A 27,894-nucleotide genomic window follows, 5' to 3' on the forward strand; every position below is an offset into this window, starting at 1 on the left:
TAGAAAACTAAGGGATAGGTGGGCAAGTTTTTACTTTTTAACTCAGTTGTGAAAATTCTACCTCCTATTGCATGGACAAACCTTGACATTTGCTCTCAAAGGACTTGCCACTGTGGCCCAGATTCCAGCTGCTCTCCCTGGGAAGGTGGGTCATGCTGGTGCCACTCAAGCATTTGCTGGGATCTGTGTACGGAGCCTGGCTGCCCATCTCTTCCCAGCTCTGTGTTCTGCGTCGCCATTGTCAGCAGCATGGCCAGCCGTGGTGGGAGTATTCCCAACACTGCCTTTATGGCTGGGTCATAGGTCATGTCGGTGGGCAAGTGACTGGATGGATACACAGGCTTAGGAAGCTGTGGAGTCAGTGCATGGCCGAGTGTGTCTGTGGCACGTGACTGGAGAAAGCCTGCCTCTCATTGTTGCTGTCAGACATGAAGCCTTGACTTCCTCCCCCTTCCAAAGATTTTGGCGCTGAGCTCTGTGACTCTTGCCAACCTTACTCCTTCCCTAATTCTTGGAGAGCTTAGTATCTGTTTAGAGGTGCTTCTAGTATCTCCCAACATCACAGTTTCTTCATCCTCTCTTTTCCAAAGACCTTTCTCCATCCTAGTGGAGTGAGGGGTCATCTTGTAGATCTTGTCATTCCTAACAACTCACCCAGCCCATATCCCAATGTCTCATCTCACCTTCTGTCTTTCTACCCCACTCCCTGCCATACCCTGACTCCCTCAATCCTGGAACGCCACGGGGATTTCTCATCCACAGCCCCTACCACCTCTCTGCTGCCTCTCACCCGCTTTATGTCTCCCTTCCCTTTTGCCTCAACCTGTGGTCGGAACCACAACCACTTCCTTGATGCCGCCCCACTTTTCTTCCTCCTCCCGCCTTGCCCTACTTGTTTGGCAAAACCACGACCCTGGTGACATCCATGCCTTTACTTCCTTTGTGTCTGCGTCCATGAAGCTGAATGCGACAGGAGGGATGTGCAAAACCCGGCTGCCAGCTCTCATTTAAATTCATGGACTCAGAGCCGTCCAAAAAGGCCCTCAGGGTGATGGGATCTCAGACTATCTCCCGGGTCTGCTTTGCTCTTTCATCCTGCTGGGTAACTACTCCACTCTCTCCTCTCTCCTCAAAGCCCTGACGCCTCCTCCCCTCTCATTCTCCTCTGATGATCCTGCTTCCTGTTTCCCTGAGGAAACTAAAGCCATGAGAACTTCCCAGGCTTTGTTCCCATGGATTCTGCCTGGACAGCAGATGGACTAAGTGGCCATGTTCCTATCTAAAGTCAATTCCTTCACTTGTACTCTGGGTGCCAGTTCCTCCCTTGCCCACTCAAGGACATCACTGCAACATCTCTCCCCCTTTTCTCCCATAGAAACAATTTGACATTCTGTACTGGGCCATCCCTATTGCGTAAGAATATATCGTTTGAAAAAATTTCAATCTCCTAGGAACTGCTCCATTCCTCTGCTTGCCTTTTATTGCAAAAGTTCCTGAACACTTTTTCTGTATTTGCTGTTTCAAGCTCCTGTTCTTCCATTTCCCTTTAAGCCCTCTCAGTCAGGCATTTTCTCATCATTCCATTGACAGTGTTCCTGCCAAGGTTACCAGTAACTTCCATGTTGCCATATCCGGCTTTCCTTTCTCAGTCCTCACCTTCCTAGACCTGTGGATGGCATTTGACACAGTTGATCATGTTTCCATCATTCCCTCCTTTTTGATACTTTCATTCATGTGGCTTCAGGGATACCACCTCTTCTTGCTTTTCCTCTGACCTCTCTTCCTGCTCCTTCTCAGCTTCCTTCATTGGTTCTTCCTCTTCTCCATCCTCCTCTGTATTTATACTCACTCCCTTGGTGAACTCACCCAGTCTCATGGCTACAAAGCCCATCCATAGGCAGAGGATGACCAGATTTCTACCTGTAGTCCAATCCATGCTTCTCAACTCTAGACTCACACATCCAACTGCCTGCTTGACATCACCATATGTATGTCTAATGGATGTCTCAAACTCAGCATGTCCGGAACTGCACATCTGATCTTTCCCCTCAAACCTGCTTCTCCCTCAGCCTTCCCCATCTGAGTTGATGAAGACTTCATTCTTCCAGTTACTCAGGCCAAAAAATCTGGAGTCAACCTTGAGTCTTCTCTCTTACTACCTGTATCGAACCAGTCTGCAAACCCCTTTAATTCTACCTTCAAAATACACCCAGAATTTGACACTTTCTCACTCTCTCCACTGCTGTTACCCTGCTCCAAGCTGTCATCTCTTCCCTGATGTGCTGCAGTAACCTCCCAACTGGTCTTTCTGCTTCCCCTTGACCCCTTTGAGCTTAGGCTCAGTGTGGCAGCCAGAGTGGAACATAAATCACATCATGTCATTCCCATGATCAAGTCTTCCAGTATCTCCGTCCTTCATTCCTAGCAGGCGCTAGCCTTCCTGCAGTGGCCTTATTGGACCCACGTCATCTGACCCTCCATGGCCCCTCTGAATTCTTCTTCTACTCTCTTGCCCTTGCACTCTCCATTCTAACCATCTTGTCTCCCGGGTATTCCCCAGGGCCTTTGGAGAGACTGTATCATTTGTCTGGAATACCCATGGAGCTAACTCTGTCACCTCCTTTTCCTCTCTACTCACACGTGCCCCAACCACCCTACAATTTAAAACTGTAGCCCACTCCACCAGCATTCCCGGTGCCCTGTATCCTGCTCCCCCATAATACTCATTGCCTTCTAACTCACTATAGTACATACTCGCACTGCCTTATTATTTTTTGTTTAGTATATATCTTCTCCCTCTAGAGTAAACATTTTACAGAGGCAGAGGATTTTTTCTTTTTCTGTTTTATTCCCTGTTGTATCTCAAAATTTTGGACTAATGCCTGGGATATGGTAGGCACCTAATGTTTGTTGAATGAATGAATAAGTGAATGAACAGAGTGGTAAAGGGAGTATGGACTTTGGAGTTAAATAGATCTGTGTTAAACATCAGGTCCGTTATTTATTGGCTGTGTCCGATAACCTTCTGAGCCCTGGTGCCTCGTGCATGAAATCACAATCCTACCCTCCAGGCTTCTGTTAGAGGTTGATGATGTTTGTTGACCCCTTTGCGTAGGGACACGGTATATACGCATTAAATAGGCAATGGCCCTGTCGTGAGTATTCAGATATGGGGTGGGTGTGCCCTGTGAGCAGGTCTGGGTGTGTGTGTTTCAGCGTGTGCCAGCGGGGTTCATTCCAGTGCACCCTCCATCCTTGCGCCTCCACCTGCACTGCCTATGGAGACCGGCATTACCGCACGTTTGATGGGCTCCCGTTTGACTTCGTGGGGGCATGCCAAGTGCACCTGGTCAAGGTGAGTTCCGGGATGTGTCTGCCCAGCTGGCTCCATGTGGACCTGTCAAGGCATGCTGGTGCTCTGGACTCCAGTCTGATGCAGAATTGGGTGGTCGGGGATCTAAGCCCTGAGGTGGGGCTGTCTAGAGACTGGAAGAAGTGCTGAGACACAGACTCAGGGCTGGATGGAGCTCACCAGTCCTGAGATACTGCACTGCCTGTCTGCTCACTGTTATAACCTTGTTGTCTTGGGTCCCAATGCTTTTTCTGCCTATACTAGCAAGAACTAATGCTTTCCGAGCTTTTGTTATATACTTAGGAGTCTGCTGAGCCATATTTTGTGGATCATTTCACTTAAATATCACAGCAGCTCTACAAGGTAGAGTTTATGGATCCCATGTTATAGATGTAACAACTCAGGCTAAGGGCAGTTAGGTAACATACCCAAGTCACACGGCAGTCAGTGGTAGAGCTGGGGTCAAGTTTGACCAAGAAATCTGACTGTAGAGGTGGTGTGCTTAAAGGAGTCACAGGTTTTAGTTTCCAGCTCACCTGAAGGAAGAAAACTGGTGATATGGGGGCACAGCAAGGGGAGGATTCCTCCCCAGTAGGAATGTGCACTGACGTGGTGGAGGAGTGTCACAGACACTCCTATCTCTTAATAAGAGTAACATCAATAATAAAAATAACAAATAATACTAATAAAACCTTTTATGGAAGGAATCTTATCTATAGGGCAGGCACGGTCCTGGGATCTTTCACATAATTGCAGTAACTCCACAAGATAAAGGTTACTGACCTCATTTTATTTAAAGAGTTTTAAAGGTTAGTGCATGCTCTTCACCAACATTTAAAATATTGTAGAAGCGTATATTAAAAGCAAATATTCCCCTTCCCATCTCTTCTGTTCCTGTCTCCTGTGGAATAACCACTCCAAACAGTTAGGGATGAATCCTGCAAGACCATTTTTCTGTGAGACATGGACACACACACACACACAGACACATACACACACACACTTTGTTTAGTTTATATGAATAATATTCTACAATGTGCTTTCTTCATTTACTAGGATACCTTGACTTGATTTCATATAGTCAGTGCACACTTTTTTCTTTTGAACAGCTGTGTAGAATTCTCCAGAATTAATGTCCTCTGGTTTGTTTTATTGTTTCCCATTGATGGACATTTAGGTTGTCTCCAATATTTAAATGCTGCAGTGAATACCTGTGTGGTTGTATCCCCAGGTTCTTAGAAGTGGAATTGCTGTATAAAAAGCTATGTACATTTAAAACACTCAATGCCAGCAAATTGCCCTCCAAAAAGCTTACCCTAGCATCAGGAACGTATGTGAGACAGTACCTCCTCCACAAACTCTATCGACACAATAATCCCTATTATATATTTATTCATACATTCATTCCTTAGCTATTTTGGGGAGTCACTACATGCTGAACACTGCACTAGGCATCCAAAACCAGAACAGCTTCAGAGAACAGAAGTCGCCCAAAGTCACGCAGCTCAGCTAATGCAAAGTAGAAGTGGATTGAAAACCACTCGGGAGTGCACGTTCCTCCACCTCTGTGCCTCTCGGCAGGATCTCTTTTCTCTCTTGTTTTATTGGACTCGCTTATTTTCTCCTCAGAGCACGTCAGATTTCAGCTTCTCTGTTATGGTAGAGAATGTGAACTGCTACAGCTCTGGCATGATCTGCAGGAAATTTATTTCCATCAACGTCGGGAACTCACTCATTGTCTTTGATGATGACTCCGGAAATCCTGTAAGGCTCAGTACCTGTGAAGGTTGTGTAGACAATTTACAGGTCACCAGGGGTTGGGGCAGAAGAGGGCCAGGGCCTGGCTTCCTTACTACAGCAGTTTCTCTTGGAGAGCCACTGAGTTAGAAGCCCAGACTGAATTCCTTGGCTGGGGTCAGGAACACAGAGGCCAATGTCAGGATATGAGGGAGACAGAGGTGTTGATGAGAGCCTGCCTGCAGACATAGCTGACCTGGCCACTGGGGGGGGCACTTGGGTACTGAGGTACTGACCATCTCTGTCCCTCTAGAGCCCAGAGAGTTTCCTGGATGACAAGCAGGAGGTCCACACGTGGCGAGCGGGATTTTTCACACTGGTGCATTTCCCACGGGAGCACATCACCCTCTTGTGGGACCAGAGAACCACAGTGCACGTCCAGGCTGGGCCTCAGTGGCAGGTACTCACATAAGTGGCGACCCTCATGGGATCCTCTGCCCCTGCTTGGGGCTGAGCCAAGCCCTCGGTGTCCTTGGTGAGCTGTACCCTCCCTGAGGAGCCAAGAAGAGCTCGCCTCTGTTCTCTCCTCCACGCCGCTCCGGGCCTCTTCTCCTCTGACACTGCCCCATCCGTCTTCAAACTGTGACCTCAGCAGTGGCTTCTACGTCAGTGATAGACCCCTGGGCTCATGGAGACCCCTCTGCCTGTGGCTCATCCCTGGCATGCTTGCAACTGACCATGGTGCCCTCTCTCCTTTCAGGGCCAGCTGGCGGGCCTCTGTGGGAACTTTGACTTAAAAACCATCAATGAGATGAGGACCCCAGAGAACCTCGAGCTGACTAACCCCCAGGAGTTTGGCAGCAGTTGGGCTGCAGTTGAGGTAAAGTCTCTCCAGGCTGGCTCATGCCCCTCACTCAGATGGGCACCATCAGCACTGAACTGGCCCCAGGTCAGGGAAGAGGGACGCTGTCGTGAGGCTTCTCCTGCAGTGTTCTCAGCCTTTGACTGCATCCCTAGCCCTAGACTCTGTCCTGTGGCCTGAAGATCATGCAACCTCTTGTCTCACAAATCTAACTGCCAACCCTACCCTGGATCAAGCCCTGGTAGGGTGGTGGGGAATTGGGAAGGTAATAAAGTCTGTTATAGGAGAGATGGTCACTCATCATTGATGCCCCCCAGTGCCTGGCACTGGGTCTGGCACAGAGAATAAACCAAGAGAGACTGAGGTGGGTTGAGGCAATCAGGGAAGGCTTCCTGAAGGAGGTGAGACTGGTGCTGGCACTTAAAGTCTGGGCCATGCTTAAACTGGTGAATAGATCAGAGAGAAGTTCTCTGAGAGGAAGGGCAACACTAGCAGAGCCAGAAATGAGGGGGCTGCCCCAGAGGACAGTCTGAGAGATGTCTAACTGAGGCTGCCAAGCTGTTACCTGTGGGGGAAACGGCACTGAGTTGAGAGCAGGAGACCTAGGTTCTTGTCTTGAGTCATCCATTTACTTTCTGGGTGACCTTGAGTAAGTCCCATCTCTGCGATCCTCTGTGAAGAGAGGAACTGGGCCAAGAGAAGGATGATGAATAGATTTCACTTCATATGACAACTTTGATTGGCCAAAAGAGGCTGCTGGGGAGCTATGTTGAGAAATAATCCAAGATCTGTGTCCAGCTCAGCTGGAAGAAGGACTGTGATCGCTTATTTATGTCTGCCATGGGAGCAGCAGTGGACAGTGGTGATATGAGTGTTACATATTTGCCTCTCTTAGACTTAGTGATCCTAATGTCCCGCTGGGAAGTACACGGAGATGAGCCTATGTAGACGGGCGTAGGGGGAGCGTATAACTGCTCCAGGTGGGACAAGCCTGTTCCCACAGCCTCTGAAAAGTGTGCCCTAACCCACCCCCACTTTAGAGAAGCTCAGTAGGTGACTAACCCCTGTTGTCCCCACACCCCCATATACATCATATTTCTCTTGCTAATCCCATTGGGCATACCACGGGGCTCTCCAGTGAAGATGTAGTCTAAGAAAAGAGGTTCAGCAGTCATCAGAAAAGTCTGTCTTAGTTATCCACGGCAATGCAACAATTTTATGACTTAGTGGCATTAAACAACACACATATATTATCTCAGTTTCTGTGGCCTGGGAGTCAGGGCATGGCCTGACTTGGTTCTCTGCTTCGTGTCTCACAAGCCTGCAGTCAAGGTGTCGGCCAGGGCTAGGCTCTCACGGAGGCTCCACTGGGGAAGGAGTTGCCTCCATACCTGCTCACATGGTTGTTGGTCACATTCAGCTCCTTGCAATTGTAGGACTGAGAGCTTTCTTTTCTTTTTTTTTTTTTTGGCCAGTTTTTGGCAAGAGACCACCCTCAGCTCCAAGAGACCACTGACACTTCCTGCCATGTGGGGTACCCCAACAGCCAGTAAGGGAGAGACTCCAGCGGGATGGGCTCTGGGATCTCATGTTGGGAATCATGTGATCACATACACATGGCCATCACCTGGGCCCTATTCTGTTGGTTTGAGGCAAGGCATCACTCCCTTCCACACTCAAGGGGAGGGGATTTTACAATGACATGAATATCAGGGGGCAAGGATCATGGCGGCTACCCTAAAATCTGTCTGTCCTGTCAGGCAACAGGCATTTGTCAGTAGGGAGGTCAACAGGCCTGCCATTGCCCCTTAGTGCCCAGACACCCTCGATCCTCGGGATACGTGTGTCCTGAATCCTCTCCGAGAACCATTTGCCAAGAAGGAGTGCAGCATCCTGCTCAGTGAGGTGTTTGAGATCTGCCACCCGGTGGTGAGTGGACCCCAGCCTCGGCCCCTCCCGAGCCCCCCTCCACTCTCCTGGGATCCTTTCAGCTCTTGGACTCCCCTGTGTCTTAGAAGGGACAGCTCAGATCCACAGGAAAGATCTGCCCAGATCTGCTATTCCCCTGCCTCCAGCTGGCTCCAACGAGTCCATCCTTCTCCCCAGATGACCAGGCACAGACAGCCAGGCAAACAGAGCTTGTGCCCTTTTCAAGCCCATCTTGATCTGGCTCTTCCTCCTTATCACAAAGTTCTTCTAGATGGTGGACCCAAAGCCCTCATGCTGAGGCACCGCCTATTGCCTGTTCTGCCTCAGTGCACGCAGAGAAGGCTGGAGCTCAGCATTGCACGGCACCCTGCAGGACTTGAAGGCTGCTGCCAGACTGGCCTTGGCTGTCTCTGGCCCCAGCTGAGCAGTTCAGGCTCTACCCCTGCTCAGCCACTCTCAGCTCCTGGATCAAACAGCCCAGACTCCGGAGAGGAGAGAGCTTGATTCTCAAAAGTGGGCATCTGCCTGGTCCATGGAGTTGTCATTTCCTTGGGAGCTGGCTGTCCTTCTCACTTCACACCTCATGAGACAGACAGCTCACCCTGTCCTGTGGTCCCTTCGTGTTGGTGCTGGGAGCCATCAGCTGAAAAAAAGCTCCAGATCTGACATTTGGGATCTGTCCTCTGACCTCTGACTTCTGATCTTCAGGTTGACGTCACCTGGTTTTACTCAAACTGCCTGACGGATACATGTGGCTGCAGCCGGGGTGGTGACTGTGAGTGCTTCTGTGCCAGCGTCTCTGCTTATGCCCACCAGTGTTGCCAGCATGGGGTGGCTGTTGACTGGCGAACCCCACGCCTCTGCCGTGAGTGTCCCAGACAACCACCCGAATGTCCCCTGTGGGCATGCCCTGGAGGCACTGGAAGTCTGTCTGGCGTTTACTGAGTACTTAGAATGTAGCAAGCACCAACTGCTTTGGGCGTGTTATTCATTGACTTCTTACAACTACCCTTGGAAACAGGGCTATATATTTCCTATTTTACAGTTGAAGAAACAGGCTAGAGAGAGAGAGATCAAGTAACATGCTCAAGGTTAGTGGTGGAGCCAGGGTTCATCCCTAGAGAGTCCAGTGCAAACCTGTGCTCTTAGCTACTTTGCTGAAAGAATCAGGAGCCTAGACCTAGAGGTGCGACTTGCAAGCTGTGTGACTTCAAACAATTCACCCAGCCTCTCTGAGGTTCCGTTTTCTCATCTGAGAAACAGGAATAGACCTGCCCCACCAGGTTGACTCTGAGGACCAAATGGGATGATGAATCTAGGAATCCTTTGTCAGCTGAGGTTTGCAGGTCCCATGAGAGGCAGCACAAATGATCAGTTTCTTCAGAGCAAAGGTGGTCTGCAAATGCTTTTCATTGCACACTCCTATCAAGTAAAATCATTTTGTGTACATACATATGCACACACACATATGTACTCATAGATGTGCATCCATATAGTATTAATGTAAAATACATAAACAGATTTAAGAATAATTTTTTTTTTTTTTTTTTGAGACGGAGTTTCGCTCTTGTTACCCAGGCTAGAGGGCAATGGTGCGATCTCGGCTTACCGCAACTTCTGCCTCCTGGGTTCAGGCAGGTTGTAAGAAGTCAATTCTTCTGCCTCAGCCTCCTGAGTAGCTGGGATTACAGGCACGCACCACTATGCCCAGCTAATGTTTTGTATTTTTAGTAGAGACGGGGTTTCACCATGTTGACCAGGATGGTCTCGATCTGTTGACCTCGTGATCCACCCGCCTCGGCCTCCCAAAGTGCTGGGATTACAGGCGTGAGCCACCACGCCTGGCCTAAGAATAAATATTTAAAAGATGAAAGAAAATTTAAAGGAGTCTAAATTAGTCATTGATTATTTTTTATTTATTCCTGCACACCAAAAGATTTTCCTTGTGCAAGCATCTTACTTTGGGGAGCAATGGCCATAGCACAGCCTTGCACTTTGGGATCAGACTGAGTTCGAACCCCAGCTCCACCAGTTGGCCTGGGACATATTCCTCATACTCTGAGTCTCTTAGTCTGTAATGGAGAAGTGAAGGTAACTGCTTCTACCTTGTAGGGTGCTGTGAGGTCTAAACAAGGCAATGCACGTACAGCACGTGGCACAGTGCCCTGTGCTAATTTGGGGGTGGTTGTCATTTTTTCACGGATAGCCGGGTGCTGGCATGTCCTGAGCCCTGGGGCCTCCAGGCAAGATGCCCCAAGAAGAAGGTGGAGCTGGAGGACATTTGCTGAGTGTCCCCTGTGCGCCAGGCCTTGTGTCTATGCGCATCCCTTCATTTAATATTCAAGGCTAGGGGAAGGGGATTGAGGCTCTTACCTGCGGTTCAAGGTTTCGGGGGCACCAAAAATGCAGTAAGCAAGAGAAATAATATTTTAATGTAATATTTCTTTAAAATAAAAGTTACTGCAAAAATACTGTGATGAACAAACTATTCAAGAAGCAGTGGTATGAATTTTTCCTTTTGTCTCAGACTCTAGTGGAGCTCAGTGGAACACTGTTAATGATCCTGTCTTTGTTTTTAAATTTTGATATTTTCATCATGGATTTTTTTTTGTATTAATTTTGATGTCCTAAAAATATTGCATTAAATAGTATTTATCTTGATTGCTGAGATTTTTGGTAGCCCCTTAAATTTCACATCTGAGATGAGCAGGTTGCCTTACCCTGGTCCAGGCCCTGGCCCGTCTATGGGGCAGATGCTAGTAGTGGTCCCACTTTAGAGGAAGGCATTAAGTTTCACTGACGTTCAGTAACTTGGTCCAGTATGCACAGTTTATGAGTGGGGGAAGTGGGATTTGAACTCAGGTCTGACTCCAGAGAGCTGGCTTTTTAATGACCCTTCTTGACTACCTTCCCTTGACTGGGTACACCCTGGAAGCCAGAAACTTGGCGATTTTCTAATTTTCTTGTTCAGCCTTCCGAGTCTGCAGATGGAGGGAGAGGCAGGCACGAGCCTGCAGCCATGTGGCGGGCCTGCCTCCTGACCTCTTATGCTCTTTCTGGAGGGTGACCCCAGATGCATTGACCTTGTGGTCTGGAGTGTGGAGTGAGTCGGTGGCTCTCTTCAGACCATGCCTACGTGTGAAGCATGCTGCTTCTAAGCTTTATCCCAGGTCCATCGCCTGGCTCCTCATGGCTTTGCTGCTGGCTTTAGGGGTCTTCTGTGAGGTCCCAGACACACCCCATTGAACTGAGCAATCTGCGGCCCAGGGGCCAGGGGAACAGGCTGTGGTGCTGAGGCTTACCACTAGAGGGCGCGCTGAGCTCACGCTTGCAGGAGATTGTCAAGGCTTGGCTGGTGCAAGTGGCGCCACAGTGCAAGTGGCTTGAAAAAGCTGAGGATGCTGCGGGCTTCTGGTCCCCTTCGCACCCAAGTCTCTTGGAAGACCAAACTCCATCTTGTGCTTATCTTCTATGGGGGCCTTCCGCAGCATTTCCGATTGAAACTCCCATTCCTTGGTTCTAATCTTGCTCTTCGGCGCCACACAGAATATACCCGCTTCTTTCCAACATTCATTCATTCGTTTGTTCATTTACTTGACTCATTGCTGAGGTGCCTGCTGTCGGCCAGTCTTTGAGCCTTGTGCTGTCTGCCCATAGAGGAGCCATTTCATCTCCTCTACTTAAAATATCTGCATCCGTGGCCATCCCCGAATCTTGGCATGTGCGAGGCAGGCGAGGCCCAGCACTGGGGGAAGAAGGGAGGCTGGGGTGCTGGGGGCCTTGGCTCTGTCTATTTGTTCCAGGCTGTAGGCTGGCTCTCAGGAAGTCTCTGTTCTCTCTCTTTCAGCGTATGACTGTGACTTCTTTAACAAAGGTAAGTCCCTCCTCCCCACGTGGAGCCTCGGAAGCCCAGGCACTGCCAGCCACATCCTGATGCCACACAGCATCAGCCATCCCGTGGCACTGCGTGCCCTGGCAGAGCCATGACCCAAGCTGGGAGGGCCCCAACATGCAGAGAGAGCCCTGACAGTGCAGGACCCAGGGATGTCCTATGCCTCTGTCCTCAGCGTTCCTGCATCCCCTGGCGGGGCCCAGGCACGCCGGCTCCTGGGGACCACTCAGCCGGGCAGCCCCAGCAGGAAGGAAAAAAACTCCATTCTCACCAACAAACTAGCTTCTCCGCCTTCATAAGCTAGCTCATCAGGCCCACAGAACGTCACCTTGGGTTCCCTGAAGATTTGCTTTCGGCAAAAGCAGACACAAACTGCCCTTTCTGAGGATGGGTGGGACAAGACATGTGGCCTGCCACATTCATCTTCAAACTCAGCCAAGGTTGCAGGGCACCGGGAGATGCTCTGAAATCTGGATTAACAGGGGTGAAAACACAGGTCATAATTAAAGACCCAGCGGAGGTTAACGTCAACTTTAGAGCCACGGGGATTGGGTGAGCGGGTGGAGAAGGGCTGCCCAGGAGTAGCTTTTCATCCATTTGGGCCAGGATCAGACCCTGGCAGAGTGAGATGCTCATCTGTTCCTCAGTGCTGTTGGCCTTTGGCTTCCAACCCCCGACCCTCCTGGGAACTGTGCTGCCAGGAGCAGGCCTTTGTGGGCAGAGATGTAGGGCTTTGCCCTCGGTTGCCTGCATTATCAGATTTTGGCTTGAGAAACTTCACCCTGGCGAGAGCATAATGGGTGAAGTGGAAGAGAATGACTGGAGACAGGGTACCATCTGGGGGCCTGTGAGATGAGGGCTAGGTGAGAGTGTAGCATGAGCCTTCGGGGGACTGCAGCTCTGCCAAAACGCTAGGCCCCAGGGGCTTCTGACAGCACCAAACCTTCAACCCCTAAAAGAACCAGCCTGCATTGGGAGAACTGTGGTCCCTGGGACAGACAGGATCTGTCTGACATCAGGCAAGACATTTCAGCAAGACGGTGCTGCTCCGTTTTCGCGCTTCCATGGCATTTTGGGTGGCAGTAACTGGCAAAGGACAAGCTGTTTCTAGCATCCTCCACCTACCCACCCACCCACTCACCCATCCTTGCTCTGTTCTTCTACTAGCATTTCCTCTGGTCCAGGCTGGCCGGGTGCTGGGAAGTCAGTGGTCCATGAGTCGTGCCACAGCGGCGTGCGGAGCGGGCTCACACCGACTCTCTAGCACCCATTGCGTTCCTAACTCCATGTTCAGTTGGTAGTTTCCAGTCGACCCCTGGTGGGAGTGTTTACATCATGGAAACCCACAAGCCCTAGAAACCGCATTTTATTTTTTGAGAGCCGGATGTTAACCATTGGTCCTCACAGCACTGCCCATCTCCCGTCTAGTGGGGGTGACGGATGTGGACCTCCTATCCAGGTCCTCATCAGAAGAGTGGTGACTGGTGTGTGCCATGCTCCACGGCTGGTGGGGTGCAGAGGAGTGGGGACAACATTTGCGTATGGCAGGAGGGGGTGCAGGGAGAGCTTCATGAGGAGGTGACATTTGAGCTGGGCCCCAGAGGTTGAGTAGGCGTTTGCCAGGCACAAAACGGGAGGACTACTCTGAGTGGGTGGAACCGTGTGATGGGACATGAGCTGGGAAATAGCACCACGGCTCCTTCCAGGAAGAGCAGGAGAAGTTCAGCGTGGCAGGAGCCAGGGCGTGGGGGCACTGGGGGTGGAGGGGAGGGGCTTAGGGCTGAAGGGCTCCTGAATTCCAGCTGGGCTCTTTAGAGTCTGTCCTGAGGGCCATGGAGAGCCACTGCTGCACCCCAGCAGGGGACATGGCTGGGAAGGCAGCTCAGCAGCCGTGGGGAGGAGGCCTTGGAGGGCAGGGGCACAGCAGAGGCAGGGAGACCCTGACAAAGCGATCGTCCAGGAAACCCGTGCTCCGTGCCAATCTATACTCACAGCCGCAGGAATTCTAAAATCAAAAGTGACACGTGCTTGAAATAATTAGATAAACACTAACATGTCTATCATCCCTCAGGCCTGGGGTGGGCAGAGAGCAGGTCTGATGTCTTCTTCCAGAGGGGACCTTGAATAGGGCGGCGGCTGTGATGGTGAAGTGTCAGGCAGTGGGAAGGCTGTGGGGAGACACGGGGGGCCCAGGCGCTCCTGTGGACCGCCTCTCCCCGGCTCCCTGTGAGTGATTCAGGCGCTGTGCAGAGGGTCTGTTCCTTTCAGGGCTGGCAGCCTGGGGTCCTGTCCCTTCCTTCTCAGGGTCATCAAGGTCTCTGGGATGTGGGATGAAGGAAGCCATCAAGAGTTCCTCCTTGGTAGCCTCCCCTCCCACCACACTGCTGCCAAGGGATGGGGCAGGAGGCAGGGGTGGCGGGCAGGCCAGGGAGGCCAAGCTGCTGATGGGTCTCTTCTCTCCAGTGCTAGGTAAGGGCCCTTACCAGCTGTCCAGCTTGGCAGCCGCTGGTGCCCTAGTGGCCATGAAGGCAGTGGGCGATGACATAGTCCTAGTGAGGACAGAGGATGTGGCGCCAGGGGACATTGTGAGCTTCCTGCTGACAGCTGCTCTGTACAAGGCCAAGGCCCATGGTAAGGCCCACCCCAGTCCCACTCTGGCTCTTCTGGGAGGGAGGAGGGTGCTGGAGGAGGGGAGGGTACTGAGGTCGTTAAGTACCCTATCTGTAGTGGCCGGAGAAATGGGAGCTCCGGCAAGTGCCCCTTTCCCAGTTGAGATGGTGCTTCTGGGTCAGCTTCTTATCCGCTGCAGAAACACTCTCCATCTGCTCCCCTAAACACCAGGCAGCCAAGGCACAGGTGTGTCTCTATACCTTGCTGCACGCAATAGCTGCGTTCCAGAAAAGCAAGTGGCTGCTCTCCCTCTTCATGCTCCTCCTCCTCCTCCCTCTCTTCCTCTCTCACCCTCTCTCCCTCCTTCCTCTCCTTCCTTTCTCCCTCCATCTCTCTTCTTGTCTTCCTTCCTTTCACTGAGCCCTAATCCCATGCCAAGCACAGAGCTCGGTACTGGGAAATCAGGGATACAAGAGACACAGTCCCACCCATCAGAAGTCCACAGTCCCACTGGGGAGACAAATATGCCCAAAGGCAGTCACAGCACCTATGAGAACACTGGGGAGGGCCCCCCACTCAGTCTTAGAGTCAGGAGAGGCTTCTTAAGATAGGGGATGTTCCCTTGAGGGTGAGAAGGAGTCAGCAAGAACTTACTTACTTACTTAGTAAGCTAAGCTCAGGAGTTGGGACTTTATCTTGAGGGCAATGGGGAGCCATGGAAGGGCTTTGAGGAGGGGAGGGACATCCTGGCTCCTGCCCAGCCCCAGGCACTGCCAACACCCCCAGCTATGGGTGATGTCCATGGTGGTGTGAGCCTGGGGGAAGTAGGTGGTACCCGGCAGAATTGAGTTGCCGCAAGAGGAGGCCTGGGAGTGAGGAGCCAGGGACTGGGCCACAGGAGAGCCAGAAGCACCACTTTCAAAGAGAGCACGTCCTCCCTTCGCGTTTCTGACCCCCAGATCCCTGGGCTCCTGCCTGATGAAGCGTGTCTCACCGCCTTCCAGAGGAGCCAGCCATCTGCTTAGTGAGGCTTTCCTGTTCTCTATGCAGGATTTTAGTCTAGTAGGTAATGCATAGTCCAGAGAGGGTGTTGCCTTTCCACTAGATTTGTGGATATGCTAAGCAGGACCCTGGAGTCACCTGGCCTTAAAGAACATTGCTGGGCGCAGGGTCCCAGAGGTGCTGCCATCCAGGCTCCACCTCAGAGTCAGGCCTGGGTCTCATGGGCTCAGTGGGGACCCAAGCTCCTCCCTCACCATTCTGTGCTGCTTCTCCTGAGCTGTGCCCAGGGTCCTGGGCAGCCAAGGAGAGGTGCCTTGCAGGTAGGACCTGGGGTGGCTTCCGGGAGGAGGTGCCCCTTGATTTGGGCCTTAAAGGATGAGAAAGGTGGTGATGAGAAGTGGAGAGCAGGAAACATCACAGAGGCGAGGACCCAGCAGTCACTGAGGCCCAGGCTCTCCACTCTGTGGAGTCACCACCATGGCCTGGCACAGGTCCCTGGGGTGCCAGTGTTACCCGAAGATTTTGGGGGGCGGGGAGGTTATTTATTTAATAATCATATGTTGCCCTTCTATAGCACCTCTCATGTACTGGCATGGTTCTAAGCGCTTCATGTATAGTGACTCATTTGATTCTCAAGACAATCTTAGGAGGCGGATTTTCCCAATCTAATCTACAGATGAGCGAACTGAGGCCCAGGAGGTTAGGTGATTTACCCAAGGGCGCAGTGCTTGTTAGTGACGGGCGCCCACTGTTTGGGTTCAGAGTCTTTCAGTCACACTCCTCTGCCATGCTGCCCCCACACCGAGGCATTAAACAAGAAATACAGAGAATGGCACGTGAAACCACTCGAATATTTATGGTACAGCACAAGACGCTGCGCCTCAAGGTGTCTGCCGTGTTAGAGGACAGCGGGCAGCGAGGAAAACAGTGGAGAAGCCTTGATCCCTGCCAACTCCATCTTCATGAAGGAGGAAGCCAAGGCCCAGAGGGGAGAAGTGACTTTCCTGAGGTCACACTGCCATGGAGTGGGCTGGGGCTGAGGCTCAGTGCCCTACCTCGCTGTGCTGCCCCTGCCTGTGCCTGCATCCCTTTGTGGGGACTGGCCGTGTGGCAGTTAAGATGCTGGGCTCTGGCCTCAGCCTGCCTGCACCCAGCCCTGCCTCCCTCATCCACCGCTGATGTGACTCTAGGCCTTACTTCCCTCCTCTGTAAAATGGGAATAGCAATATCACCACCTTGTAACCTATCATAGAAATGTACTCTCTGCCCACCCCTCAACCCCCAGGATGAGCTCCACGAGGACGAGACTTTCCATTATTTTGCTCCCTATCATGGCCTCAGTGCCTAGAACAGGGCCTGACCCACAGCAGGCGTGCAGTAAATACTTGCTGCTGAATGAAGGGATTTTCTATGTCACGGGGTTCTCGTAGGAATTTCATACCTTGCGGGTAACTGGCTTGCTTAGCACAGTGCCTGGCACACAGTGAGTCATGCGTAAATAGCAGCTGTGATGATTAACACGAATAATGAAGTCTGCCTTCCGTTACCTGCCATCTGCTCACGGCTGCCCATGGAGGAGTAACAGGGACACTACCAGTCACACAGGGGACACTTGGGAGGGGCTGAAGATGCACCCACCTGGCACCAGGCCATGCCAGGCACTTCACACACACCTCACTGATGACCACTCCAACAGTCTGGGCATGAATGTGCTTGCCCATAGCACAGCCAGGGTGGTGAGCTGGGACTCCTGGCCCCATGCTCACTACCTGTGCCTGCTTGTGGATTTGGGAATTGGGAAGACCCAGGAAGCCTGTGCAAGGGAAACTGTCCACCTGGCAGCATGCCCCCATGTCCTAGAAACGAGCAGTTGTGGAGGCTGCAGTGAAGACAGAGACGAGCTGTGTGTCTCTGGGCAAGCTCCTTTCTCTCTCTCTCTAGGACCCTCTCCCTGTCTGTGGGTTGGACGAAGGGCTGCCAGTGCTGGGAACCCTATAACCTGGCAGATCACTAACCCCCAGCCTGCCCCGCACATCCAATGCAATGCAGCCCCATCAGGGCAGCTGCCTCTGTTGTATTCACTGCTGGATCCTGGGTGTTTAGAATAGCGCCTGGCACATTGAGGGCACTCAAAGGTGTTTGTGGGAGGAGGGAAGAATGAAAAGAGGGATGCAAGGGGGAGGAAAGGAGATAGTTCAGCTACTTTCCTGAGTCTCAGCAGTTGGGGGTTCTCTAAGCCTCTGCTCGCCCTCAGGTGGGGATGGTGTGAGCAGAGGGGCAGCCAGTAGGCAGGGCCCTGCTGGTCTGCAGGTGTGCTGCTGTCTGGAGTCACTGAGAGAGCAGATGTGTGCCAGGATGCTGTCCCGAAGCCCACCCAGTCTGGACTTCTCCCTGCACTGACCCTCCCCATGTGGCTTTCTGCAGACCCAGATGTGGTGTCCCTGGAGGCAGCAGACAGACCCAACTTCTTCCTGCACGTCACAGCCAACGGGTCTCTGGAGCTGGCTAAGTGGCAAGGCCACGACGCCTTCCAACAGCGTGCCTCCTTCTCGCTGCACCGGGGGATGTGGCAGGCAGGCCTGGTGGCCCTGGAGTCCCTGGCCAAGCCCGGCTCCTTCCTCTATGCGTCAGGCCCAGTGCTGGCCCTGCGGCTGTACGAGCACACGGAGGTGTTCCGCCGGGGCACGCTCTTCCGCCTTCTGGGTAGGTGACTCCTGCCATCACCCTAGGCCCCTTGGCCCTCTCAGTCCGCTGCTCTTCCTGCCCTGTCCCCACCTCACCCTTCCAATTGACCCCAAGAGGGAGAATCCTCCTCGTGGCACACGGGGCCACGCGGGTGCAACCCTGAGATGAGAGGTGGCCCAGCCTTCAGGTTGACGGCCTAGGCAGTCACGAGCAGTGTGGCTTGGGGTCCAGTCAATTTCCCGAGTCCTGCCAACTGCCACAGGCCAATTACATGGTCTAAAAATACAGTAGCCTTTGTGGAAGTGAGGGGAGACATGATCCTGGCTGCAGTGTGCGTCGCTGCCGGCTCAGTTTTCTTGCTGATGGGGTCACATGCCTGCCCCATGAGTTCAAACTGCTACATGGGACACAGGTCTGGGGACCAGCAGCCTCATCTCTCGGTGGAAGGCTCAAGCCTGTGGACAGGAATGGGGCAACTCCCCGACCTTCTGCCAAGGCCAAGTGGGGGTACTTGTGTCTGTGGATGGATCCACTTGCATGTATACATAAGCAAATGTGTCTCTTCAGCCAGCCTCTTCATTTCATCACACACCCCACCCAAGCCAGGGCTGAGTGAGCTCATTCTTCCCTTCAGCGGCCAGTTATCGAATCCTCCTTTGAACTTGGCATGGGACAGATTTATCACTGGCCATGATGACAAGACTCACTCATGATGGGAATATTTGCATCCCTCTCCAGAAGACCCTGGGGCAGAATGGCATGAGCCCAGGCTTTGAAACTGGACAGTCTTGGATTCGAATCCTGACCCTGGTCTTAGAGACTTAGAGGAGAGCCCCCATTTCCTTGACTCGGTTTCTTCATCTGTGAAATGGGGAAATTTGTCTCGGAAGTGAGGCTTTGTCTCCTGGGCTTTGCCCTGGGCGTGGCACATAGTAGGTGCTCCCCAGATGTAAGTTCTGCTCTCTAGGCTTTTGGAAAAGCAGGTTTCTTCACAGCTGGCAGCAGCGTATGGATTAGGATGTCTGGAGGGGCTGTCAGGGTGGGGCTGCTTCCTGGAGCCTGCCACGGAGCCTGCCCACACCTCCCTGCCCAGCTGTGTGTCTAGAACTGATCATTCGTGCCGAGGTAGTCTGGGGTCTACTTGTCTGCCTCCAAGCTCCCCATAGGCTGCAGACTGTTCCTTCATTTATCAAGGTGCCTGCCACAGGGCCTCTTTTGAGAACATCTCCCCTGAAAACCTTTCATTTCCCCAGCATCATCTGTGCCTGGGTTTCCTTCTCTCTAAAGTGGGGGTGATACTAGTGCCTGCTTCATAGGACGTTGGTAAGGCCGAATGAGAAAATACATGTGAAATGTTTCACGTAGCGCCCGGTGCTGTTTAAGAGTTAGCCCCAGCCACCCGGAGCAGTGAGGGTGGTGCTCACACGACCTGCACCCGTTCTTTCCTTAGGCCCTGGGAGGCTCTTCAGGGCATCCTCTGGGAACAGAGAGGGCTGAGCCTGGGGAAGAGTACCTCCCTTGTCTCTATGGGGCCAGGTGCCCAGGAAGGCTTTGGGCTAGAGGGGGAGGGATCTCCCAGCGCCTCCCCTCACCCTGCAAAGGAGAGCCTCTTGCCTCTGTGGAGGTCTGCAATGGCCCTGCTAGCGGGAGGGCAAGGAGGAGGAGGTTACTGTGTCCTGGGATACGGGGCAAGCCTAAGCACCAGGGTCCCAGAGGGGCAGGATGGGTGGTAGTGTAGCCCAAGGGAGAGATGGGGGGTTCAGGCCCCTTCTTTGGCCATCCTTCAAAGCCTCGGCTAGAGCTTCCCTGTCCTCAGTCCTGCATTCGGTTTCCAGAGCCCTTACCCCAACCACCGTGAACGCTGTTTCTCCTTAGCATGGTGTTTTCCCCCTTCACTTTCCCTGCATGGGTCCATTTTTCCCCTCCACAGGATGGAGGGACAGGGCTGAGCTCTGGGACTCCTTCTGTGTCTGCACCTGACCCAGAGTTGCTGCCCCATCTTGCTTTTTAGATGCCAAGCCCTCGGGGGCTGCCTACCCCATCTGCGAGTGGCGCTATGATGCCTGTGCCAGCCCCTGCTTCCAAACCTGCAGGGACCCACGGGCAGTCAGCTGCCAGGACGTACCCAGGTGAGGTGTCAGGGACTGTGGGCGTGGAGTCAAGGTGTGTGTGCCAGTGTGTGTGTGCACTCACATACATTTGTGTATGAGTGTTTCCTATGTTGAGTGTATGGGGATGTGTGTACCAGGGTGACTGTGTCTTTCTATATGTGCACATGACTGAGCATATGTGAGTCTCTATTTGTGCACGATGCGCATGCAGCAGAGCCTCATGTGCGTTTGTGAGCAAACTGCTACAACTGTGCATTGTACACAGCTGCATGTATGCATGTGTTGTGTATAGCTGTGTGTGTGTGTGAGGGCGTATTCACTGATGTTTGTGGCAGTCTCTGTGGATGTGTACGTATGTGTGTGTAAACACTTTGGACTTCTGCAGGGTTGGAGGGGGTATGTTGGGCCACGTGAGAATGCATCCAGGCAGACGTGTATGAACATGTTCACAAGTGTGTGCACAAATGCACTTTGTGTGTGTGTTTCCCTCTCGGGCTGAGGGATAGGAGTGTGCAGGAGTGTGCTGCCTATGTATTTGGGTGTGTGTGCTGTACATGTGCGACAGCATTGCTATGGTGGGTTGTGTGTCTGTACACGTGATAAGCACGTGTGCACACACACGTGTGTCATAAGAAAGGGTAAGTCCTGTGCTCAACCGAGGGAAAGGGAGGCAGCCTTCTCTGTATTTCAGGCCACTAGCCTGCTGTCTGCTCTGTCCTCAGGGTAGAAGGCTGTGTCCCTGTATGCCCCACTCCCAAGGTCCTGGATGAAGTCACACAGAGATGTGTCTACTTGGAGGACTGTGAGCGGCTGGGACTTCTCATCTTCCCCTCGGGTTTTCTCTAAGTCCCTAGGGTCGAATTAAGCAGTCATGCCCCAAAGCTCCCAGGTCCCAGAGAAGCAAGGTCAGCACGGGGACCTCTGGAAAGAGTCACAGGCACCAGAGGCACAGGCCTCATCCGCTCTATTCGCCCCATTTCACAGAGAGGGGAAATGAGTCCCAGAATGGGGTCACATGGTGAGAAGGTGGTGCAGTCAGACTTAGACCTGAGGTCTCCTGGGTCTGAGGTCAGGGACTGAGGTCTGGGGCAGAGTCCAGACCTGCTGACTTCTCCTGGCCATCAGAAGCTGCCCTCACCCCATCCCCAAGGGTGCCAGTCCTCAATCCCCACCCTACAACCCTGGCCAGCAATGCCCGCCACCTTCTGAGCGGCAGTCACCCCACCTTCTGAGCCTCTTCTCTTGTCTCCATAGGCGTAGAGCCAGCAGTTTGGATTCCCACAGAGGCCCTTGGCAATGAGACCCTCCCTCCCAGTCAAGTACTGCCTGCTTCCAGTGATGAGCCACACCTGCCACAGGAAAGCCCCAGGACCCCCACCCACAGGCCAGCCCTCACCCCAGCTGCCCCACTCACCACAGCCCTGAACCCACCAGTGGAAGCCACTGAGAAGCCAGTGGGGTCTCCAGGCCCCACCCAGTCCACTCTGCAGCAGCCTCTGGGGCTCACTGCATCTCAACTCCCTGCCCACCCCACAGAAGCCCCAGCCAGCAAGGGAGTGACTGCCAGCCTCCTGGCCATCCCCCGCACCCCTGAGCCCTCATCCCTACCCACTGCACTGCAGACACCCACACCTGGCATGGTGTCGGGTGCCATGGAGACGGCAAGGGTGACTGTGATCTTTGCAGGAAGCCCCAACATCACAGTCTCCTCTCGGTCACCCCCTGCCCCTCGATTCCCGCTCATGACCAAGGCTGTGACAGTCCCAGGCCAGAGCTCCTTGCCTGTTAGGACGACACCTCTACAGGCCTCCTTGACAGCAAGTCCCTCCTCCAGACCCGCGGCCTCCCCTGGAGTGATCTCCAGGTCCCCCACCTCCTCGGGATCCCACAAGGCTGTGCTGACACCTGAAGTAACTAAAGTCATAAGCAGGACAGGGGTCCCCCAGCCCACCCAGACCCAGAGTGCTTCAAGTCCCAGCAGCCCCCTAACCATGGCTAGAACATCAGCAGAGCAGGTTCCTGTCAGTCCCCTTGCAACCAGCAGCGTGGAGATGGAGCTGTCCACAGAGAAGGGTGAAGCGGGGTACAGCCAGCCCACGGGCTTGCCTGCCTCCCCACAGCCACACCCACTCCCCACTGCACCACCCCGCCCAGCCCAGCATACCACCACGGCCACCAGGCCTCCAGCTCTGCCCCCAGGGACCCCAGCTGCCACCAGCCTGTCAGCAGTCACTCATGGGCTGGGAGCCACAGCCTTGGTGTCCCTTGAATCAACTCGTCCCTCCCAGCTCCTCTCTGGCCTGCCTCCCGACACCAGCCTGCCCCTGGCCAAGGTGGGCACATCTGCCCCAGTGGCCACACCCGGCCCCAAAGACTCTGTCATCACCACTCCACTCCAGCCACAGGCCACATCTCTCGCTGTGGCCATGACTCTGGCTGCTCAGACGCTTAGCCCAGTACTGCCTCTCACTCCGGCTACAGTGGCCCAGACACACCCACCTGCCCACACAGCACCCCTGGCAGCAGGCACAGCTCCAGGCCTGCTGCTGGGAGCCACCTTGCCAACCTCTGGAGTCCTGGCCGTGGCTGAGGGCGTGGCCTCCACGGTGTCTGTTGCCCCGCGAAAGAGCACCACAGGGAAGGTGGCCATCCTGTCCAAGCAAGTGTCTCCACCCACCTCTCTCTATGGCTCTGCCCAGGGTGGGCCCACAGAGCTCATGCCTGCCGTGAGCCACCCTCTTGCTCCTTTGGTGACTAAACCTGAGGGACCCCAGGCAGGCACAGCTCTGCCAGTGCCCACGTCCTATCCCCTGAGCCCTGTCTCAGCTAGGACAGCCCCCCGAGAGAGCACGCTGGTTCTGTTGCCTCAGCTGGCTGAGGCCCATGGAACCTCGGCAGGGGCTCACCCCCCAGCAGAGCTAGTGGACAAGGCCACCACAGAAGCATCTGGGCGCTCAGCCCCAGCCCAGAGCATCGTGGAGGGTTTGGCAGAGACCTTGGCAACCACCACTGAGGGCAATGCGTCCACCACCTGTGTCGTGAGTGATTTCTCGGGGTTCTGGCCACCTGTATGTGCCCCTTCCCTTTATCCCTTCCCTCTTCCCTGCTAGATGGACTTTTAGTCGCTTTCCTCGTTCCTGCCCCAAGCTCCTGGTCCCTGAAAAATTCTTCAGTCTTCCGTTGGCCCCTTACACCATACCAGGTTTCCGCCTTGCCCATCTAGGCCCTGGAGAGCTGATGGGATGGCCTAGTGTGGTGCCCAGGTGACAATGTGGGTATGCTGGTGTGTGCCTTTTATGCCTATGTGAGACTGCTCTGTGCATTTGTGTTCACATATGTGACACGACATGAACACTCATGCATCTGCATATGTTCTTGTGTGTGAGATGTGTGGTGTTTGAGACACCCTCACGGGCAGCTTTGTGAGAAACTGTGTGTGTGTGTGTGTGTGTGTGTGTGTGTGCGCGTGCGCACACAGGCTTGTACAAATATGCTAGGGTTTCTGTGAGTGTGAGCTAGTGTGTATACACGCCTGTGTACCCAGACCTCTCAGCAAAGGTCAGGCAGATCTGCAGAGGTCTCAGGGAATCGGTCCCTGGCCCCTGAGCTGACACTAAGCACAGCACCAGGCCCCAGATGGCTTGTTGCTGGGTGGAGGTTGAGGGCATCTTTCCCCAGAAGGTCCCCTGCCCCACTAGGACCTGCATGTGGGAAGGATCTGGTGCCCTCGCGGCTTGTGGGGTAGGGTGGGCTGTAGCTCCTTGATGGGCACTCACACATCCTTCACTCTGTGCCCAGCCAATCGCCGAGCAGGACTGCATCCGCCACATCTGCCTGGAAGGCCAGCTGATCCGTGTGAATCAGTCCCAGCACTGTCCCCAGGGCGCTGCTCCCCCTCGCTGTGGGATCCTGGGCCTCGCTGTGCGGGTGGGTGGGGACCGCTGCTGCCCGCTCTGGGAGTGCGCCTGTGAGTCATGGGGTCAGCGGAGCCTCCGGCATCCTCGCTCTATCCTTACCCAAGCATGACCGCCACCCCTGATCTGTGTGCCCCAAACTCCCCTCCCCCTGATCTGTGTGCCCCAGACTCCCCTCCCCCTGATCTGTAGGGCCCAGACTCCCCTCCTGGCCGTGGCTGAGGACTCCTGTGGGAGCTCGAGCTGGCAGATTTCCTATGCTTGGGACCTCTGATCTGTGTGATGCCTCCTCTGAGCCACCTTCCAGACCCCAGGGCTCTGCATCATCCAGGAAGGGGCCCAGGCACCTGCCCCATCTTGCTAGTCTTGGAGGCCTTGGTCTCGGAGGCATCCACTGGTTCTTCTTGTGCCGTGCCCCTCTCCCAGGTCGGTGCTCAATCTTCCCAGACCTTAGCTTCGTGACCTTCGATGGAAGCCACGCAGCTCTGTTCAAGGAGGCCATCTACATCCTCAGCCAGAGCCCAGATGAAATGGTCACTGTCCACGTCCTGGACTGCAAAAGTGCCAACCTGGTGCCTGCCCCATGCCTCTCACCCTGCAGGGGACTAGGAACTGGACTAGGATAAGAGGGAGATGGAGCAGTGAGCCAGGGTGCCCCAGGCGAGGATAGATGTAGAAGCTCCCCAGAGCTCCCTCTGTCTCCAGGAGTCTCCTGGAATGGGCAGGGCATCCCCAGGTGATGGCTCCCTGGGAGACTGGGGAAAGAATTGAGTGGAGTTCGCCACCTCCTGGCCCCAGCCTGTGCCTTTCCCAGCTTGTGTCAGCTTCCTGCCATGTAGGAGAGATGGCATGAAGTGCAGAGGAGCTGGGATGTCACACCAAGGGTGTGGCCCGAGGTCTTGGGTGCTGGCTGCAGGGGATCTCCTACTAGGATGTCCCCATAAGCCAGGTGGAAGGAGGCAGCTTCTTTCTCTTCCCTTCCCTCCTTCCCTCCTTCCCTCCTTCTCCCCTTCCCTGCTTCCTCCCTTCCCCACTCCCTCCTTCCCTCTCTTCCTCCCTTCTTTCCTTTTGTCTGTTTTGATCTGGGCTTGCGTAAGGTCAGATGGAACCAGAAGTGTTCCATGGACCCCTGGGCACCATCTGCGATGGGAGTCTCTGGCATAGTGCAGGTGGGGAGTCAGGGGAGACGACTCATATTTGCTGTGAGAAGGCTCCAGGTTGATGAGGGCTGGGTTCTCTCTGCAGGGGCACCTGAACTGGCCCCCCTTCTGCCTGGTGATGCTGAACGTGACTCACTTGACCCATCAGGTCACTATTGATCGCTTCAACCGAAAGGTGAGTGCATCAAACAGCCAGCCTCCAGGGCAGGGCCATGGTTAGCCAAGGGGCATGGAGTCCAGGGGTGGAGGGGCTATGAGGCTGAGTCATGATTTGAGACAGGGGTAGGGAGGGGAGCTTCTTTAAAAAACAGTGCAAAATTAGATATATTTGGAAGCAATTATAATTAGAATGCTTGTGGCCACTCTAATGTCAGGGGAGGAAGTATACCAGGAGGGAAGGGATATTGTTGTGACAGAGAAAAAGTTGGAAAGGTAAATATTTATGACTAAAAGACCTCACTTTTGCAATTTTTACAAAAACCTAAGCCCACATGAGCACATTACGACTAGGGCCCCTACCAAGAAGTGAGGAGCCCCGAATATAAGCTTCAGTGGCTTAACTAAGTTCACCCCTGTCAAGGAGGCTGGGGTATCCGACAACAGCCCACCCCCATGTGGGCATCCTTCCCAGAGGGCCAACCTTTGCTCCTTCAAGCAGGTGGGCAAAGGGGACTGATCCGTCTTCTCCTCAAGTCCCAAAGTTGTGACTCTGCCCCCAATTCCTGAGCCTCAATCTGCAGCCTCCCTGTTGGAATCTGCCTTTGAACACAGGGTGCAGCACACTTTGTGGTGCTGGCAGGAACAGGGCTTAGGACAGTAGGTTTCCCACGGGGTGGAGGCTTGAACAGAACCCTGAGTTTCGTTTCTTAGTTTATAAAATTTTTCCATTAAAAATATTAGCAGTAAAATTTTTCTATTAAAAATATGAGCAGTGGCCGGGTGCGGTGGCTCACGCCTGTAATCCCAGCACTTTGGGAGGCCGAGGCAGGTGGATCACAAGATCAAGAGATCGAGACCATCCTGGTCAACGTGGTGAAACCCCGTCTCTTCTAAAAATACAAAAAATCAGCTGGGCATGGTGGCGCGTGCCTGTAATCCCAGCTTCTCAGGAGGCTGAGGCAGGAGAATTGCCTGAACCCAGGAGGCGGAGGTTGCGGTGAGCCAAGATCGTGCCATTACACTCCAGCCTGGGTAACAAGAGCGAAACTCTGTCTCAAAATATATATATATATGAGCAGTAAAATTTATCCTACTTAGTATACAATTCTATAAGTTGTAGAGAATAGACCTGCAGTCATATAGCTACCACCTCCAACCATGATACAGAAGAGTTTTACATCCCAAACACTACCTCCTGCCTTTTTGTTGCCAACCCCTTCCCCACTTGCTGACAACCATTGTCCCCTGTTCCTATAGTTACGCCATTTCCAGAATGTCATATAAATTCACCAGAGTGTATGGTGACATCCATATTGTTGCACAGATCAGTAGTTCAATACTTTTTATTGCTGAATACTATTCCATTTTATGGATGTACCATGGTTTATGTATCCATTAACCAGCTGAAAGATAATTTGAGTTGCTTCCAGTTTGAGACAATAGCAAATAAAGTGGCTGTAAACATTTACATACAGGTTTTGTGTAGATAAAGTCCCTTGGAGTAGATTTCTGGGTTGAACAGGAAGGATATATTTAGCTTTAAAATACTTGCCAGACCGTTTCCCAGAGTAGGCATTTCGCATTCCTACCAGCAATGGATGAGAGCTCCAGGAGCTTTGCATCCTTGCCAGCGCTTGGTGGCATGTGTTTGTTTGTTTAGTCACTCTAATAAGTGTCAAATAAGACCTCATTTTGGTTTTAATTTGCATTTCTCCGCTTATGTTGAGCGTCGTTCCATGGGTTTATTTTCCAGAGTGTATGCTCTTTGGTGAAGTATCTGTTCAAGTCTTTTGCACATTTTAAAGATCATGTTGTTCTACTGAGTTTTGAGAACTTTTCTTGTATATTTTAGATACAAGCCCTTTATCAGATATAAATATAATTTTCCAGTCTGCAGCATGTTTTCCCACTCACCCACTAATGTCTTTCAAAAGACGGAAGTTTTCTTTATTTTGATGGTGTCCAGTTTATTAGTTTTTTTCTTTTATGAATCATGATACTGGTGTTGTACCTAATGAACCTTGCCCAAAGTCACACAGAATTTCTCTTATGTTTTCTTCTAGAAGTTTTATAGTTTTAGATATTGCTTTTATGTATATCTTGCATTTTAAGTTAAGTTTTGTAAATGGTGCAAAGTATGGGCTGAGATACATTTTTCAAATGTGAATACTCATTTTTTCCAGCACCATTTTTTTTGAAGAGACTATTCTGTCTCCATGGAATTGTCTTTGAACCTTTATTTAAAAACCAATTAATGTTTGGGATTGTTTATACACTTTTCATTTTGTCCTGTTAATCTGTCCTTTCACTGATGCTATGCTGTCTAGATTGCCATTACTTATTGTTAAACATTAAAATTAGGTGGTATTGTTTTGTCTGTTTTTTTGTTTGTTTGTTTGTTTGTTTTGTTTTTTAGAGACAAGGTCTTCCCCTATCATCTAGCGTGGAGTGCGGTGGTGCAATGATAACTTGCTGCGTCCT

At 52.7% G+C, this 27,894-nt stretch overlaps 1 protein-coding gene across 1 annotated transcript in view; it reads left to right on the plus strand.

Annotated features, from left to right (window-relative positions):
* OTOG (otogelin) overlaps nucleotides 1–27,894 on the plus strand; it is a 98,685-nt gene that overhangs the window by 38,810 nt on the left and 31,981 nt on the right. The window contains exons 25-39 of the mRNA XM_074401184.1: nucleotides 3,217–3,355; nucleotides 4,982–5,116; nucleotides 5,403–5,549; nucleotides 5,850–5,969; nucleotides 7,764–7,880; nucleotides 8,589–8,745; nucleotides 11,728–11,754; nucleotides 14,236–14,403; nucleotides 17,809–18,087; nucleotides 20,081–20,198; nucleotides 20,903–20,982; nucleotides 21,435–23,218; nucleotides 23,979–24,147; nucleotides 24,521–24,666; nucleotides 25,340–25,429. Coding sequence (XP_074257285.1) covers nucleotides 3,217–3,355; nucleotides 4,982–5,116; nucleotides 5,403–5,549; nucleotides 5,850–5,969; nucleotides 7,764–7,880; nucleotides 8,589–8,745; nucleotides 11,728–11,754; nucleotides 14,236–14,403; nucleotides 17,809–18,087; nucleotides 20,081–20,198; nucleotides 20,903–20,982; nucleotides 21,435–23,218; nucleotides 23,979–24,147; nucleotides 24,521–24,666; nucleotides 25,340–25,429 — 3,676 coding nt within the window. The remainder of the gene's footprint in view (nucleotides 1–3,216; nucleotides 3,356–4,981; nucleotides 5,117–5,402; nucleotides 5,550–5,849; nucleotides 5,970–7,763; nucleotides 7,881–8,588; nucleotides 8,746–11,727; nucleotides 11,755–14,235; nucleotides 14,404–17,808; nucleotides 18,088–20,080; nucleotides 20,199–20,902; nucleotides 20,983–21,434; nucleotides 23,219–23,978; nucleotides 24,148–24,520; nucleotides 24,667–25,339; nucleotides 25,430–27,894) is intronic.

This window comes from Saimiri boliviensis, chromosome 6, assembly GCF_048565385.1.
Source record: "Saimiri boliviensis isolate mSaiBol1 chromosome 6, mSaiBol1.pri, whole genome shotgun sequence".
Lineage (NCBI taxonomy): Eukaryota > Metazoa > Chordata > Mammalia > Primates > Cebidae > Saimiri > Saimiri boliviensis.